This window comes from Hirundo rustica, chromosome 5, assembly GCF_015227805.2.
Source record: "Hirundo rustica isolate bHirRus1 chromosome 5, bHirRus1.pri.v3, whole genome shotgun sequence".
Taxonomy (NCBI): domain Eukaryota; kingdom Metazoa; phylum Chordata; class Aves; order Passeriformes; family Hirundinidae; genus Hirundo; species Hirundo rustica.
In genome coordinates, this window is record NC_053454.1 from 26,714,300 (window position 1) to 26,731,516 (window position 17,217).

Consider the following 17,217-nt stretch of genomic DNA (forward strand, 5'->3'; position numbering starts at 1 on the left):
CATTTCCTTCCATCCAGCCATGGAATGTAAAATAAAGCAAATAGTCTATGGGATGTTGCTTTCCTTCTCTATACTAAGCATTTTAGGATTATGAATTTAGTTCTAACCTTGAGACCCAGAGTCATTCTTCACTATTCTTGTCTCTAAATAAGTAAGATCTGAAAGGATAGGAATTTAAATCAAAAGCTAGATTTCACAAGGCAAGGCTCGTATAAAATTTTAACAATCGGTATTAATGTGACATCTTGACCTGAGGACACAGAAAATATGTTGTCATTCTTCTTGATCATGTATGTAGTGAAAACTCAAACTGGTTTTAGATCTACAGATAATAAACTATTACTATAACTGATATTTATTGTCTTTTTAGGTATACCAATAACAGTGCCACCACCAGGTAAATTTGCTTAGGGTTTTTTTTCCACATTTGTTTAAGAGATGACAACTGATGTGTGACTTACCGACTTCCTTTCAATTATATAGATAAAGGGTTATGTATGCTAAACTCCATGTGTATATGTAGGCTCAGTTATTTTGAGGCCAGACACAAGAGAAATAGTATGAAAATGCTGTTGATTAGTGGACCTAATCAGCCTGTTTTCTAGATGTATATTTCCTTCTTTCGTCTAAAATCCTTTTTTCCCAGCTATGCAGTAAATAGTTTTGATTGTTGTTTATTAAGTATTGTTAGAATTTGCCCATGCTTCTATATCACCATATTTTTAAGAATGATAAAGTTTTTCATTTGAGGCACTGATAATACATGTTTAATGTTTTGCCCTTGTCAAGCTGAAAAGTAGTTCTTAGTCTTACAAAATAAAAACCCATTTACATGGAAACAATTTTTCATTGTTCTCTCTGGGATTTGTTTGCCATTGTCTGCTTAGCCTAGTTCTTTCATGTGTTTATGGGTGATAGATTTTAGCTTTCTCCCCTCCTTACCTAATTTATTGTTACAGGTTTTCCACCACCACCTGGCGGTCCTCCACCTTCTCTTATACCCACAATAGACAGGTGATTATCTGTTTGAAATCTTACTAAGCAATCTATCCGTGTGCTGTAAATGAAATAAGTACTCTTGCATTGCTTAGTGTTTTGTGGATTTGCAGCTGGGAAAGGGAAGACAGCTTCAGATTTTTACAGTCATTTTACAGAAATGTTGCTAGTCTCACCTCTCAGCATATTCTTTGAGAAGGTTACTTGGCCACTTACTAGTTTAGTTATGCCACAGTATCGAAATATTAAATTAGTTACAGTTTTGGTGATAAATCAATGCCAAGACCTAAGTTATTAAAGTATTGTTAAAGAATTCTTTAGTAGTCTGAATGCTTATTTGTGTGAACTGCATCCTTTTCAGCTATCATATAATTTTTTTATAGATGTACACAAAAATTTGAGCTCAGATTCAAGCCCTCGTGAACTATAAGAAGTGCCAGAGCTCCACAGAATCTAAATTTGTGTTTCAGTTCTGTTCTAAGGGTTCAGCTGTAACAGGCCTAACCATACTTTTTCAATAATATTTTGATATGCATCTATATGTATACTTATACATATATTTGTATATATAGATATAAATATATAAAAGGAGGAAAAAGGTTGGCTAGAACAGTTCTTGAAAAATATTTTTATTTTGCTGGAGGCCAAAACCAGGTCACATACCAAACTCACTTAAAATGGTACTAGCCTCTTGTCAGTCATCTGGACCTCACTGAAGGAAGATGCACACCTCTGTTCCTTTGAAACTGAAAATTCTGTTAAAATACATGATACAGGAGGATGATGGAAAATCTCCAAGAAAATCTTCATATGATTTAACGGAGAAAAAAATCCTAACTTAATACATCATATGTGCATTTATTATTTTGTACTGACAGTTGCCATGAATGAGTTCCGCTTCTGATTGTATGTATTGTATTTTATATATATGTGTGTGTGTGTGTATATATATGTATATATTGAAGGAGGTAGCTTTGCTGCTAAAGCTGAGTTTTAACATATAACTTTAACATGCTGAAACTGGTTTTGCCTGTATTTTCCACAGTGGACATTCTTCTGGCTATGATGGTCGTCCTGTTCGTGCATTTTCATATGGCAGTGGTAAGTAGGCAAGCTTGCTGGCTTTGGAAATTTTCACCAGTGTGATATCAAATTGATACACTTAGGAGGATTTTAGTTAGAAGGCTAAACCGGTCCTGTCAGTATTTCATTATGAAAGCTCCTTGCTGACCATTTTAAATAGATACGTGCTGTTGCAAATTTAACCACTGTAGGTAAATACTTTTATGTATTAATTTATGTACTGGATATCTTTTCCTGCTGCTGCTTTTGCAGAACTGTGATTTTGAAGCGTTATATACCATAATGTGGATTGCAAGTCTGGGAGAATTTTTCAAGGATTTAAAAGCAGGAGATCAAGAACTGTTGAGATATCATCAGAATTTTACCAATAAGACCAATCATTCAGAAACCCTGATGATACACCTCTCTTTTGGAAAACCATTTGTCTAAGACACTATAACCTTCAGCTATCCTATTGCAAAGTCTTCTTTTTTTTTAATTACTGGGAATAATTAATTAATTATTTGTGGGGAAAAAAAGGTGACACGGAAAACTTGACTTTGTGGGGTTTTTTTCAGTAAAAGTGAGATAAAAGGGAACTAAAATAAAAGCTTCATCATGTGGCAGAAAATGGGCATCCACAGAATGTATGCTGAGTTCCGAACAGTTACCTAGCTCTGCTTCTTGATCCAAAGGAGAAAATAAGAAGATAAAGTAGATAGAATTATAAAATGATTTGGGCTGGAAGGAATCATCAAAGATTATCTATTTCAAGCCTCCCTGCCATGGGCAAGAACACATTTAACTAGACAAGTTTGCTCAAAGTCCTGTCCAATCTGGCCTTGAGCACTTCTAATGGTGGGGCATCCACAACTCCTCTGGGCAACCTGTGCCTCACCACCATCATCATAAAGAATTTCTCCTTTATGTCCAGTCTAAACCTACCATTTCTCAGAGTGAAGCCTCTCCCCTTGTCCTGTCACTGTAGGCCCTGGCAAAAGGTCTCTCTCCATCTTTCTTTCTTGTAAGTCCCTTTGCAGTATTGAAAAGCCACCATAAGGTGTGCCTAGAGCCTTTTCTTCTCCAGGATAAACAACCTAAACAACACAGGGAGAGATGTTCCAGCTCCCTGATAATTTTTCATGGCCTTCCTCTGGACCTGCTCTATCATATCTTTGTCGTCCTGGGGTCCCAGGAGCTGGTGGAGTCTCATGAGGGCACACAAAGAATCACCCCCCCCAACCTGCTGGCCACTCTTCCTTTTGATGCAACCAGGAAACAAGTGGCTTCTGGACTCACAATGCTGGCTCGTATTTTATTTTTGCCCACCAGGATCCCCAAGCCCTTCTCTGCAGGGTTGCTTTGAGTCAGCTCATCACCAGTTTGTACTGACATTGAGGACTGTCCCCACCCAGCTGCAGGACCTTGCATGTTGCCTGTCACTACCTCTGCTTTCAGTACATCTCCCATTCAGTCCCATGCTTAGTGCCTTTTCTTTCAGCTAAATTCTTTTGCCTTGTTCTTGTGAACCCTAGCTGGTGGGAGGAGAAATTGTAGGGAAAGTTCTGTCCATTTCTGAGGATGTGTGATGTTCAGCACAGATCAAATATTCAGCAAATCTATTTCCCAAATGTTCTGAAGTCTTAAGCATGGATATACAAAACGACATTTTGTAATGGCTTGCAATTTCTTGAAGTTGTAGCAGTTCACAGAGTAACAAGCAGTACTTTGTTGACATTGTAAGGATCCTCATCAGTTATCAAATGTTTGCTTTCATGTGTTGGAAACTTGTTATATTTTCAAGAATTCTTGAAAAATTATTCATAAACATCAGCTTTACACAGACTTCTTTTTTAGCAGTAATTTGTGTTTTAGCAAAAAGGTAAAAGCTGTTATGTACAACTAAAGCAACACAGAGTATCATAAGGAAAGCACTCTTACTAACACATTCTAACATGTATATGGCATCTATTACGTAGTCTCCAGCATAGAATGTTTTTCATTTTCAATTCTCTTTTGTTAGAATTTTCTATTCTGACAAGTATTTTCAGGGACATAAGAATATTTCCAGTTTTTATGTTGACTTTTAGAGATGATGGCATGCTTGTGTTCTTGGCAGCACCAGTTTTAAAGGATGACTGTTACCATGGTCGTGCCAACATTGAATTTGAATTTCTTCATCAGGATTAAAAAATTGTTTGCCTTTATATGATTATGGAGCACAGGAGCACAGTCCACTCCTATCTTCCCAGTGTGTTTCCAGTGTATCTGGTATCCCTGTTTCAGCAAAAGCTTTTGTATTTGCTGCACAAGGCAATTGTCTGTCTCAAAGCTGTCATAGGGATTTTTGAATCTGTAGAGACTCGTGGCATTTTATCACTGTTGCTCATCTCTTAGTGAAGGATGTTTGCCTAGTCAGCATCATACTCTCACAGTCCCTGTTGTGCAGTGTGATCACTGGTCAGTGTTTAGCAGTGCTCTCTGTGAATCAGAACTTGATGACTTTGAGAGCTCCACAGCACAGCAGGCTGCAGATATCTCTGTGATTTACTCTCACTTAGTATATTTATTTAATTGTTGCTTTGGATGATAGCACTGAATCTCCAACCTGTTGTCTTCTTTGACAGTCTGTGCATTTCCTAGCTTTGTCAAAATTGCAGGGGAAGATGTGCAAATGGAATACATTGCAGAAAGTACCAGTCTTGATTAAGGGACTAGCCCTTCTTATTGAAATTCCTCAGCTCGTGCTTTAGTGTCTCTTCCCTTGTGGTCAGTCGAGTTTCCCACTGTAAACCCTTTAGGAAGGTTACATAGGAAAAAAACACATTACAGCTTCAAGAATGTCTATTCTGTTTTTGTGCTCTTCCACCACATCAATGTGGTTTCATCGATTTGCACTTAAATCCTTTCACAATTCAGTGCTACCTTTGCCATCACATCTTTGGCTTTGCTTGAGCTGCATTTGATCAGCCACTGAAGTGCCTTCTATCTTGTATACTTGTTTGCTTTTTCCTCAAGCAGTTCTCTGATCTGTGCTCTAAATGTTCTTTATATCTTAGGAACTTGCTAGGCATTTAACATTACAGAAACAGTTTGAGAGTCAGGGGTTTTTTTGAGGCACAAGGAAGAGCCATTAAATAGTTTGCCTTACATCATGAAGCTTTAAGTTTTTAAACCATCTCCAAAACAGGGCTCATGTCTCCAAAACTAGTAATTATTTAAAGCTCTCTTTCTGTTTTAAAAATAAAATCAGAGTTAAATTTTTGAAGGGTCCTTCTTCTTGTAGGAATTATTGGAATAATCTATATAGAAGTAACAGCAGTGACAAATTACTTCATTCAATGTAGTAAAAGCAGATCACCAGTTCATACTAGAAAGTAAGCTTCTTGTGTGTTGTGAATAATTCCTGATGAAAATTGAGATACAAAAATGTGCAGTGTGTCAAATTACTGTTTTATCTGATGTTACTGGGGAGAAATACTTCTATCTGATGAGAATTACTCGAGATGGAGTATCCAAAATGTATTGTAAAAGTTTGTACTATCATTAATAATTGTTTTGTAGTATACATTTAAAGTTAAGTTTAAGCTTTAGATCAGAATACTCTGGCAGCCAGTGTCTCGTGTACCATACGTGTGTTGTTGACATAGTGACAAGTCAAGGAAATTAGCAGTCTTCTAAGTCCAGCTGGTTTTTTTTGCTATTTCTGGCTGCCTTCCTTCAACGAATTTCAGGTCTTGGCAGTATAATGAACAGCATAATACTGTATTAGGACATATTTTTCTGTTAACCCTTCATTTTGCTTGTAGACCTGAAATTAATTAGTGTCAAGCATTTTATTGAAGGCAAAACTTTGTATAAATGCTTTTTTAAGGAATTGTAATACTTTTCATTGCAAATGTATTTTAACAATGAAGTGTTTTTTCCTGCCTGCTCTAAAGGTCTTTTGTATTCCTCCTCTGGATGCTTGGCAAACTGCTCTCTGAAGCTTCTGCCAAAGCTTTCTGGGGCAGGCATACCCCAGGCGTTACAGGCAAGGCAGTCTGAGCATAGCTGTCAGCAGAAGCCACTGGTTTTATAACTCAACGGTATTAAATACAGCACCAGTAACACACTTCACATTGTTCAGTGGATATTTATGTTAATTGTACTGTTAATCTCTTTTGTGACACCATGAAGTCAAGTAAATGTTGTTCTCATATTATAGATGATGAAGTGGAGCTCAAAACAAACGATTTCTTGAAAGTTAGGAAAGCTAGCAAGGCAGATAAGCAGAAAGGGAGGAGTCCTCAGTACTGTAAGTCCGCTAGAGAGTGCTGTTTCCAGCTAAATCCTCAGCCCTTGTTTTTCCTTTACAGGTTGTGTTCACGGGACTTCTGGCAAGGGAGGGCAGGACAGAACAGTTGGGGCATTAAAAGCAGCAGTTCTGTATTACACTGAAGGTGGCAAAAAGCAATGGAGAAGCATGTTCCTTCTTCCCATTGCTAGCTATCTAAAAAAGGTTGGGAGACAATGTTAAGACTTCCTTCTTAACACGTCACTCCTAAATTAAGACTATGCTTAATTTTCTTAAACTGTTAAATTTTAGTGGTATTAGTGTTTGTGCTGAGAATTCATAAAAGTTATTTTATAGAGCACAAGTGGCAGCATTATTTCTTCTCCCCAGAGAGAATTTATTTCTAAAAGCTCCTTTTACATCTGTAACAATAAAAGTATGTCAAATCATGGTATAGAATATAAATTAGTGAATGAGAACTTCATAGCTAACATTGTATTTTAAATACAATGGTTTTAAAGTACAAGAGGTAAAAATAATAGCACTTAAATTCAAGGCCGGAAGTGTCCTTTTTCTGAAATGTATTTTCAGCGCACCTGAGTTTCAAAGGCAGTTTTGTTTTGTGGTTGTTTTCCTTTTGTTGCTTCCCCAGAGTAAAGCCACTTGACCACATAGAATCAGATTCTTTGTGCAAGTATTTGCACAATTTTTTTTTTCCCCCAAAAGTGTTTAGACAGTCTTTGGGGTAGATACCCTGGTTCTGTACATCCTCATAAGAAGTATTTAACATTTAAATACTGAGTGCTAGAAGCTTTTGTAATCATCATGGAAAAAATGCAGTTTTCTTAGAATTAACTCTAATGTGAAAAGGGAAGATTAAAAAATGTTATTGGAGGAAACTGAAAAATGTGTTTTCATGCATAAGTTTCCATATGATATTTGATTTTGTTCTTTCTAATAACTACATCTCTTTCTTTAGTCACCTTTCCACACCCTGCAGGTTCTGCACCCTCATGGTCTAGTCTTCTGGACACCAGCAAACAGTGGGATTACTATGCACGAAGAGAGAAGGATAGGGAACGTGAGAGAGAGAGATCCCGAGATCGGGATCGCGACCGGGACCGAGACAGAGATCGAGACCGTACCAGAGACAGGGAAAGGGATCGAGATCACAGTCCATCTTCAAGTGCTTTCAACAGGTCAGTGAAATGTCCTAAATGTGCTGTAACTCTGCTCAAAACCCTTGTCTCTGTTAAACAGTCTACTTCAAAGTTTTGGGGTTGTGTTCTGCTACATATTCCAAAGAGCTGGGTGGTGTGGCTTCCTCAGCTTTGCCCTTTTCTCTTGGAAATGATAATTCTAAATTTCTACATGTAAAACAGAAGCAGAAAAAAAGGACACTCTACATCCAAATTGGTCATAGTGCTTTACAGATTAAAGGTGATTTAAGTGTTGAGGCTGTTTGAAATACCCATCTCTTTTTGACATCAATAAGTCTAGAAAAAATTTACAGAAAAATCTACAGAAGTACCAAATGAATTTTAGTTGCCAATTTGGTAGTAAGTTGCAACATTTGACCTTAATTAATGGTGTTAAATACCTGCTAAAATGATTAATATAGTTGTTAAAAATGGCTGGATAAAAATATCTCTTCTCTTTTTTAAAACTATTATTTCAAGATCAAGAACTTTTCTTTAATTTTCATGTAGATTATGAAAATCATGTCAGATAACTTTATTCAGCTTTCCAATTGCTTAAAAAAAACCCAAACAAAAACCCTGCAACTGATCTGTGGTTTATGTGCTCAGGTACAAAGCATTTAATGTTGAGCTCACTATGGCTCCATAGAACAGAGGTCTATTGGTTAACCAGATTTTTCTAAATTTCCTCTGCTTGTTATCTGCTAAGCTTTTTGGGATAACTATCTGATGCTTTTCTCAGTGTTCGTTGTTAAGTTTAAATTTTTGCAGGATATATGTTAGCTATTAGGCAGATTGTTTTTACTAATGGTTTTAAACTGAAAGGAATGAGAGCGCTGAGAGTCAACATTACTGCGGTTGAGAGATGACATTTTTGCATGATGATTGTTAGCTGAAGACCCAAACGGGGTTCGAGCTGGGGGATTTTCCATGTATGCTGGTGTGGTGATGTCCTCTCCTGTGGGCATGTGCTTCGTTCCAGGGTCAGTTTCTGAGGCCTGAAGACCTAGCTAAACATCTGTTCCTCAGACAGCTTGATTGAAGGCCAGAAAGAACCCTGGTCATTCAAGGGTGCTTGAAATGAACCTTAATAGCTTCCAGGCCTCAAGAAATCTCTGTGCTGCTGCCAGAGTTATCTGTTAAGGAGGGGGAAGAGCAGGCCTCGACTTTTTTATGTGACTAAATTATCCACCATCTGTAGCAAAGCTGTTGCCACATGGCTGTGTAAGAAAGTGGGAGGCCCTTAAGTAGGATAAGTTGGTTTGGGAATCACAGAAGAGGTGGGAGAGGCTTAAGAAAGAACATGCAGATACAATATTTCTTAAGAGGTTTATTTTCAATTCTGTGCGCTTATGAAAATAAAATGAATGGAGCTGTGAGGGAGAGAACGTGAACTATTTTAAAGACTGCACAGATTTATAGCTTTTATTGATATTCCCTTTGTTTAAACTTTGATCAAGTGGTACTTTGGTGGGTTTTGTAGTAAGCATCAGGTTTAGAGTTTTACTGCTCAGAAATTGTGGCTTTCAATGCTTTTAGCAGTTATTTTCCAGATGAATAGCCTGTGTTTTTGCTACAGAAATGCTTTTTGTAAGAAACGCTACATCCTCAAAGAAAAGTGTGCATTTTTAGAGTGCATCTCACTCTGCCCCCTTGAGAAGATGCCATTATTTTTGGATGTTTCCCTTCTGCAAAGGTTGGGACTTTATTTTGTTTGTTTGGGGTTTTTTTTTTTGTTTGCTTTGTTTGTTTCATTTTGGTAGTTTCGAGTCAATTAGTTACCACTAAAAATGTAGACAATGGAATTTGATTGACATGTTACTGTTTCATGGTTCTTCCTCAGCAGTTTGAAAAATTAAAAAAAAAACCAACCACAAAAACAACAAAAACCAACCAAACAAAAAAACCCCAAACCCCATCAACTGTGTTTGTAAGGTCCTAGAACTTAATAATGTCATGCAGAGGAACAGATGAGGGTCTGGCTGGCTGGATTGCAGCTTCACACGACTTGGTGTCCTGGTGGTCGACAAACTGAACGAGACTCCGCCATCAGTGTGCGATAAAGGTCAAAACACTGAGCAGAATTGGAGTGTTTCTGAAAGCTCCCAACACACTGGTCTTGGCAGACTGATTTTTTGCATTACTTAGAGAAGTTTATTTTCATCAGACACACTTAGAAGCTGTCATGGTACCTTAGTAGTCTGCCAGAATAAGGTTTAAAGGGGAGTATCAGTAATATTTTTAACCTTTTCTAGAGTGTTTTAAAATAACTGGGTAACAGAACAAATGCAGAGTGTGAGTTACCATTAAGGGCTTTGGATATTGTAGTTGAAACCAAGCCATAAGTCTGCAAGTAGCCATCTAATTTCTCAAGGCAAGCTTAACAGAATTTAGTGGTAGACATACAAATTTTATCTTTTTCATTAGATCCTAATCATCAAAATATTAGTTTTGGGAGGCAATATCAGATATAGGAGGAAACTACAGTTGCACAGCGAGGCTGGGGAGTCTCCATCCATGGAGATATCCTGAGGCTGTCTGGACATGGTACTGGTCAGCTGGTCCTGATGGCCCTGCTTTAGCTGGGGTTTGGTCCTGGTGACCTTCACTCATGCCTTCCAACCTCAGTTTTTGTGCCACATGTGCTTTGCAGGATTCGATCAGCTTTCTCTCAGATCTGTAGTTATAAATTCATTATAAAATGAATCAATGAAGTTGTATTACTCAGTGGCAAATCCTAATTTTGAGTTCTGTAGTTGAAGCTGTAGTTTTCCTGGTTTTGATGTGTGAGTATCTTTCATGTCCCTTAGAAAAGCAGAATTTTCAATGGGGTGGTTGGTGGTTCTCTGCACTGTCTTAAATTACTAATTTCTGACATTTGCTTAATGATGTAATCAGGGTTTCATAAAAAGATTAGTGCTGTTGCTTCAGGTGTTCCCCCTTCTGATTCTTGAGTTTTCATACATGGCTGTAATAATCACTAATGTAATATCCTCACTTGGGAATTGGCCAGAGGATCCAAGTTGTGGCAGATAAAATGGGTTTGATCTCAGTTCTCACTGCTCCAGGACATGAGAAATTTCTTGAGGCTTGGGCTGTTCTCTCTTTGTGATCTGTCTGATCTGTTCTGCTGCTGCAGGCACCTCAGGAGGATACTTTCTTTCATGGTAAATGTTGGCAGAGACAGAAACACTTGCCTTTTGTTAGGTCATCAATATCTAAATTGTTACTGATTTTACTTCTTTAGAAGACTGGTTACGTAGTGCCTTTCTTTAGGGCTTGGTGGGGATCTCCTGAACTATGGCTAGAGAACACTTCATGTGATATATACATAATTACACTGAGTTAATTTGTGTTGAAGTTGTGCTGTTAAATGATGTGGGTAGGTTTTTCTTGGTAGAGAAATGATGAAATGATTGTGCCTTATTAAGCTATGCTTGTGTAGCATTTGAGTCGTATTGGATAATAGTGGACAGTGTTCTCATCTTTTTTGTTGTTGTTGTTGTTTGGGGTTTTTTTAGATTTCAGTAAACTCTTAGAACTTCTCTTTTCATCAAGTCAAAATATAAAAATATATTTTTAAGTAAAGCCTTTTGAATTTTTGTCTAACCTGTGATATTTAAGGGGTTTTACCAACATTGTGACAGGACAGCATTTCATGGCAATCCAAGCAAGAAGTGGAAGTAGAGACAACACTGGAGAAAAATTACTTTCGGAAGCACCCCAAAACATTTATTATATTTTAATCTTTATACTTAGCTTTTCCTTTTCTTGAAGCAGGTGTAAGGAAATAGATAACTGTACCAAAATCTAATTTTAACTTACCCAAATTGTATAATGCGGTGCTTCTTTAGAGAGAACAAGCATCCGTTGATGGCAAAAGGAAAGAGTTTGCTCTTTGTCCCCGGGGGGGATCAGGGCTTTATTTGGGTCCTGCCCCTCCAGCTCCGTCCCTGTTCCCAAGTCCTCCTCCCGGTGCAAAAAGAGACTGCCCCGCCTCCTTCCCAGGGCTTTTATCCAGCGGGCAGGGCCCAGAGGCAGGGACAAGCCACCTACCCAATCAGGGACAAGGTGGGAGTGGAACAGAGTTGGGTTACATTCCAGTGTGGGAAAATGGGCACAGCAGAGCAGGGACAAACCACGTGATAGTTTCCAGGGAACAGAAGAAACATTACAAAACCCAATATAAAAATGAAATACAATATAAACCAAATTAACACACTACAACAGTATAATAGTCAAAAAGTGTGCTGATAAGTGTTGAATGTTTCAAACACTGACCTGAAAACATTACTGAAGTTTATGTAGGATTGTATTTCCTTCACAGTTAGATACAGGTTCAAGCTAACAGCTTGATAACTCCTATATAAACTTAATGGGACACTGTTGTATTCTTTTTTCTTTCATTTCTAATGAACAATTTCCTTTCAAAATTGCATTAACTGCACAAATCTAGTGTGTAACATGAAGAACTTTTTTGTCCTTTAAGCATTGGAAATCATGTAGACACCCAAAAGCAATATTTAGATTTTCCTGTCATTTAGCTTGTTATTGTTATTCTCCTTGGTCTTACTGTCCTGAAACTCTCTTCTTTCTGAATCAGTGATGAGGAACGCTACAGATACAGAGACTATGCAGAGAGGGGCTACGATCGCCATAGGACAAGTAGAGAGAAGGAAGACAGACACAGAGACAGGAGACACAGAGAGAAAGAAGAGACTCGACACAAGTCATCTCGAAGGTTTGATTTCTCTTTTTTTAATAGAATATGAAAGACTTGCCCAGTTAAAAAAAAAAAAAAAAAGGAAAGAAGTAAACTTTTTGAAGAACCCAAACCAAACAGGAGTTTTGTGGAAAGACTGTAAACACTTGAGTGCGCTACTTGGAACAAGTCTGCCGTTTAAAACGTGGACAGACAAAAAGCAATACTGACCCTGGGTAACCTCATATTGAGTGATGTATGTGACAGCCTGTATGTGAACAGAAATCAGGACATTGGGGAAAGAAGGGTAAAAATGGTGAGTCAGAAAGAGGTGGAGTGAAGCTGACATGCAGCAGCATGAACCGAACAACTCAACAGTCATTCTCAGCAAGTAAAATAATCCTCGCAGTCACTTGATAGAAATTGTTCTACGTGATCCATTTTAAGTTAGAAATAAAAGTCCAGAAAATGGGCTCAACAGGAGGTCAAATTATTAAGGAATGCCAATAGGTACGTGACATTGTTAAAAGTATTGCTATTAGAATATGGGTTACAAATGTGAAAAATCATTCCATTTGCCCCACAAAAAGTACAGGATGGATAGATGTATGTTCCATGCCAGGAAAAATTCAGCTGTGCACTGGTATCCAAAAACTCTGAGTTGGGAGCAGATGCCAGTTTTTAAATGAGAAGCTGGTTTTTTTGTACTTTGTAATTAAAAAGGGCCTGAAGTGTCAAGTGATTGAGGCATGTTTTCTCTCTCTTTAGTAACAGCAGACGTCGTCATGACAGTGAAGAAGGGGATAGCCACAGAAGGCACAAACACAAGAAGTCCAAAAGAAGCAAAGAAGGAAAAGAAGCCAGTGGTGAACCTGCTCCTGAGCAGGAAAACACTGAAGCTGCCCCTGTGGAATAGGCTTGTGTGATTTTTCCCTACTTGCATATATATTAGTGCCAGAAATAGATTACTATAAATCTTGTTATTTTTCTGGGAATTATAATAATTTGCTCTTAATCTTGTTCTGTTAGTTTGAAATCAAAGGTTACTTTGGTTTTTTTTGAAAATAAAAGAACGAATTTTTCATGTTAAAATTCTTGGACTGACTTTGTCTTTTAAGAAACAGTGAAAAAACATCTTACAGCTAAAGGCTTATGCTCTTACACTATAAGTAGGGCTTAAATTCTTTGTACTAAATTGTCTCCTTTTTTCATAAGCCAATGGGAAGGTCATTCTTTTACTGACTTTAGAAACTGTGTGCATTCATTTTATTATATACCCAACATCTGGAACAGTGGGTTTAGCATAGCTTTTGGAGTCATATTTGGAAAGGTCATCCTTTACTGCAGGGACACACAGGAACTGCAGGCTCTTCAAAAGCCTTGTAATAACGTGAAGCAAAAAAACCCCCAAAAACTAGGGAAAGTGGGAAAGGTGCCGATTGTTCTTAGTTGAATGGAACACTGAGCATGGTGATGATGCACTTGGTAATTATGTCTGGTTTGTGTGGGTGCATAAGGATGAATTAAGCTGGATAATCGTCCCTGCTGAGAGTTCATTTTAGTCTTTGTTCTAGGGGAACAGCTGCCCTTAACACGATAAAGATTAACAAACATATCCTCTTCCCACTGCAAGCTTGTGAGATAAAAACAAGACTGTGGAACATGAGTAATTTGCAGAGAGACACAAAGGACTATTTTAAGAGACATATAAGACCATCATCGCTTTCAGATTTACTTCATGAAGAACAGTATCAAGTGTGATTGATAAGGCAGTTCCCACAAAACTTCTACTGCTAATCAGAAGACTTACTTGATGGCATTAGCAGGGTGCAGTGCACTTCCTTAAAAGTAATAGTCTATATAAAAATCCCAGATTTAATAATATTAATCAGAACAAACCAGGGAAACGAGGTAATTTGGTTTTAAATGAAAATAATGTCTGTACAAGTACACAGTTACAATTATTTTTAATTATTTTAGAAATTTCATTCACAGTTTTACAGACTAACAAACAGTACTTGAAAGTCTTCAAAATACCAGCTTCATGCTGACCATGAAAAGGTACACGTAATCAAAGTGCTATTAATGTGTTGGATAAAAACCTTCACCTGATTATTGCAACTAGAAAAATTGCAAGAAGTATTTCCATAAGTTATTCAAGGTTTTCTTTTTGTAAATCAAAATAAAGTGGGTGAGCAGAAGCTGTTGCTCCTTAAATTCCATTATTATTATAATGCATTAAATAGCTATGTAGATATGTATAAAAAAAACCAACAAAACCCCCTTAAGAACACAGGGAGGGAAGGACTGAAGTCTGTAGTTTGGATCACTCTGAAGTGATTTTCTGAGGGGCATCACTGCTTTACCTAAACTTGACTTTTCTTGACATGCAGGTTGAAATTTCACAAACCTTTTCTTTATAAATACATACTTGACCCCCCGAAAAAGCAAAGACTGATGTTCCTTTTTTTTTTTTTTACATTTTTTCCCCTTGTCATACTCTCCATGAAAACTTGTTTTATAAAAATGTGCCAGGCCAGGACACAATTGTGAGAGTAATTTTTCCTTTTAGTTCTTTGAGCATCCTTGCCAAGCAGGCATGCATCATTCCTGATGTGTTCCTGCCATTGACAGCAAGGAGGATGTCACCGCATCTAAAAAAAAACAAATGCAAGACAACAATTAAACAAGGTGACTTTTTATCTTAAATGTTTTCAAATGCCAAAGCCCATCCTTAAGCTGGGGGAAGGGGTAGAAATGAGTATTATGTTCCTTCTCTGGCTAACAAGTATTCATGAATAAGGGAATAAAGCTGGTGAAAATATTTCACTTTTTCGGGTTTCTTGCAGATTTATAATTGATTAGACATATTGGAAGGAAAACATGATATAGTTCTTCTGATACTCATTCTGATCAATCATCATCACAGAATCCTAGAAGGGCTTTGGTTGAAGGGGCTTGGAAGATAATTCAGTTCCAACCCCCTTGCTCTGGGCAGGGACACCTTCTACTAGACCAGATTGCTCAAAGCCCCAGCAACCTGTCCTTGAATAAGGAGGACGAATCCACAACTTCTCTGGGCAACCTGTTCCAGTGCCTCACCACCCTCACATTAAATAATTTCTTTTTAATATCTGGTCTAAACCTACTGTCTTTCAGTTTAAAGCCATTGTCTCTTGTCCTAGCACTACATACCCTTGTAAAAAGTCCCTTTCCAGCTTTCTTGTAGGCCCTCTTTAGATACTAGAATTATCTGTGTTCTGAACAGCTGTACCTTTTAAGCCTTGTTAATTGATGTAAGTTTGTGCCATGATTGTGCATTTACTCTCTTCGAGTGTATTGGTGTTTGCAGGGAAGGCATTTATTTGTTTGGGGTGCATAGAACTAGATAGGTGGGAAATCTCTGTGCTGGCATGATTTGTACCACCCCAGAGATCAAATTGACTCTTATTTTAACTTACTCACATACTAGTGGGTTGCTAGACATCTGAAAACATTCTGCTATGAAGGCAGATCTGTTGAACTTCAGGATACTTAGGTCCTGTTTCCAGATCTCCCAGAGTTAATTCTGTATCAGTGAATCCTTCCCCTGTTCTGTCACTACCTTAATGAAAACATGTTTTTTTTAAAAACCCATATAAGTTAATCAGGAGAAAAACTTACTTAAATGCTATTATTTTGAGATAGTAATCATTACCTAATTCTGCCATCATTATATGCTGGTGTTCCCCCAACAATGGCTTTGATAAAGAATGGTTTGTTCCCAGTATGTTCTTCATAACCTCCTACGATGCTGAAGCCAAGACTTCCAGATGTATTTCTTCGTAATACAATTTCTTTGCAGCTGTATAAATACCTGAAATAAACCAGTTTAATTAAATGTCATATAGTTAAGTTTAGATTCTGATGAACCATTAATAATCTGCCTTTTCATGTACCCACTGAGTGTTTTTAAGAGTTAGATAGTGCCTTATTTCCACTGTTTAAGCACCTACACTTCTTTATTTCTGTAATACTGCTTTCCTGTTATAACCAGATAACTAGTTATCCCAAAATTAAAATTAGTAGATAGTCCTAGGCTTAAGTATTAAATAAGTTGTGGGGGTTTTTTTTAATAGGGTAGAAAACTATGCAAATGATCTAGTTGGTGTGATGGAGAAAAGTACTTAAGCCTGGATTTAATGTTTGTAAATCAGCAATTCAAAAAGCTGTATTTCTTCTACTTTGTACAGCCCAATGACTTCTTTATCTTCCAGATATGAGTCTCTATGTGATTAATTATGTCAAAGTGTTGAGGTACTTACTACTGTGGTGCATATCAAATAATTTTAAGACCAATGGAATGAACTACAAAAATGACAGGTGACACAAAGACAGGTATTGGTGGAATTAGGGATCCTGAGCATTTCTTGATTCTTGAGTAACCTGATAAGTCACCCTGATAAGTCACAGCATGGAACATGAGAGAAACTTATCCATTTGAGTCAGTGCTTTGGAGTATTGAGTCTGCTCTCAAGAGGATATCTTGTCCTTACTGTAATGATTAACACAAGATTTTGTAGTAAGAGAACTGAAATCTGCTCCCTCCATTTGTCTTTCAAATGTATTTTATGATTGTATTCTATGTTATGCTCATCAAAGCGTAGGTTACAAAACTAGGAATAGGGGAAACCAAGAATAGTCTTATTAGATTTAAATGTTGCCTAATCCTCTAAGTACATTAATTTCTGTTTTCTTTTTTCCTAAACCAAATTAGTTTGTGTTTGTTGGAGAGTGAGTGATAGAGATTTCTGCCCATAGCTCTTAACTAACTTATCATTAGTGGTGTCCCCAGGGATGACTGAAATAACTAAAAATATACTTGCTTCTCCAAATCCAAATCTAGGTCTGCTGACCTAGAGCAGGCAACTGTTACAAGCTCTATTCAGGGCCTTTTTAGGTTTCTAAAAAGCACCTGACACTTCTATAGGAGGATAAATAGC

General features: G+C 37.4%; 2 protein-coding genes across 14 annotated transcripts in view; one reads left to right on the forward strand and one right to left on the reverse strand.

Annotated features, from left to right (window-relative positions):
* Window positions 1-13,327, forward strand: part of FIP1L1 (factor interacting with PAPOLA and CPSF1) — a 37,968-nt gene extending 24,641 nt beyond the window's left edge. For 4 of the 7 annotated variants that reach the window (XM_040065536.1, XM_040065538.1, XM_040065537.1 and 1 more), the window contains 7 exons: window positions 371-397; window positions 960-1,014; window positions 2,042-2,097; window positions 6,417-6,559; window positions 7,314-7,533; window positions 12,137-12,274; window positions 13,004-13,327. In XM_040065536.1, the coding sequence (XP_039921470.1) occupies window positions 371-397; window positions 960-1,014; window positions 2,042-2,097; window positions 6,417-6,559; window positions 7,314-7,533; window positions 12,137-12,274; window positions 13,004-13,161 (797 nt within the window). In that variant the 3' untranslated portion in view covers window positions 13,162-13,327. The remainder of the gene's footprint in view (window positions 1-370; window positions 398-959; window positions 1,015-2,041; window positions 2,098-6,416; window positions 6,560-7,313; window positions 7,534-12,136; window positions 12,275-13,003) is intronic. The other 3 variants (XM_040065540.1, XM_040065541.1, XM_040065542.1) reach the window with 1 other exon arrangement.
* Window positions 13,328-14,186: 859 nt separating this feature from the next.
* The window catches only part of LNX1 (ligand of numb-protein X 1), a 120,432-nt gene continuing 117,401 nt past the window's right edge, over window positions 14,187-17,217 (reverse strand). For all 7 annotated transcript variants that reach the window (XM_040065529.2, XM_040065532.1, XM_040065528.1 and 4 more), the window contains 2 exons: window positions 15,933-16,091; window positions 14,187-14,889 (listed from right to left, as the gene is read on the reverse strand). In XM_040065529.2, the coding sequence (XP_039921463.1) occupies window positions 14,754-14,889; window positions 15,933-16,091 (295 nt within the window). In that variant the 3' untranslated portion in view covers window positions 14,187-14,753. The remainder of the gene's footprint in view (window positions 14,890-15,932; window positions 16,092-17,217) is intronic.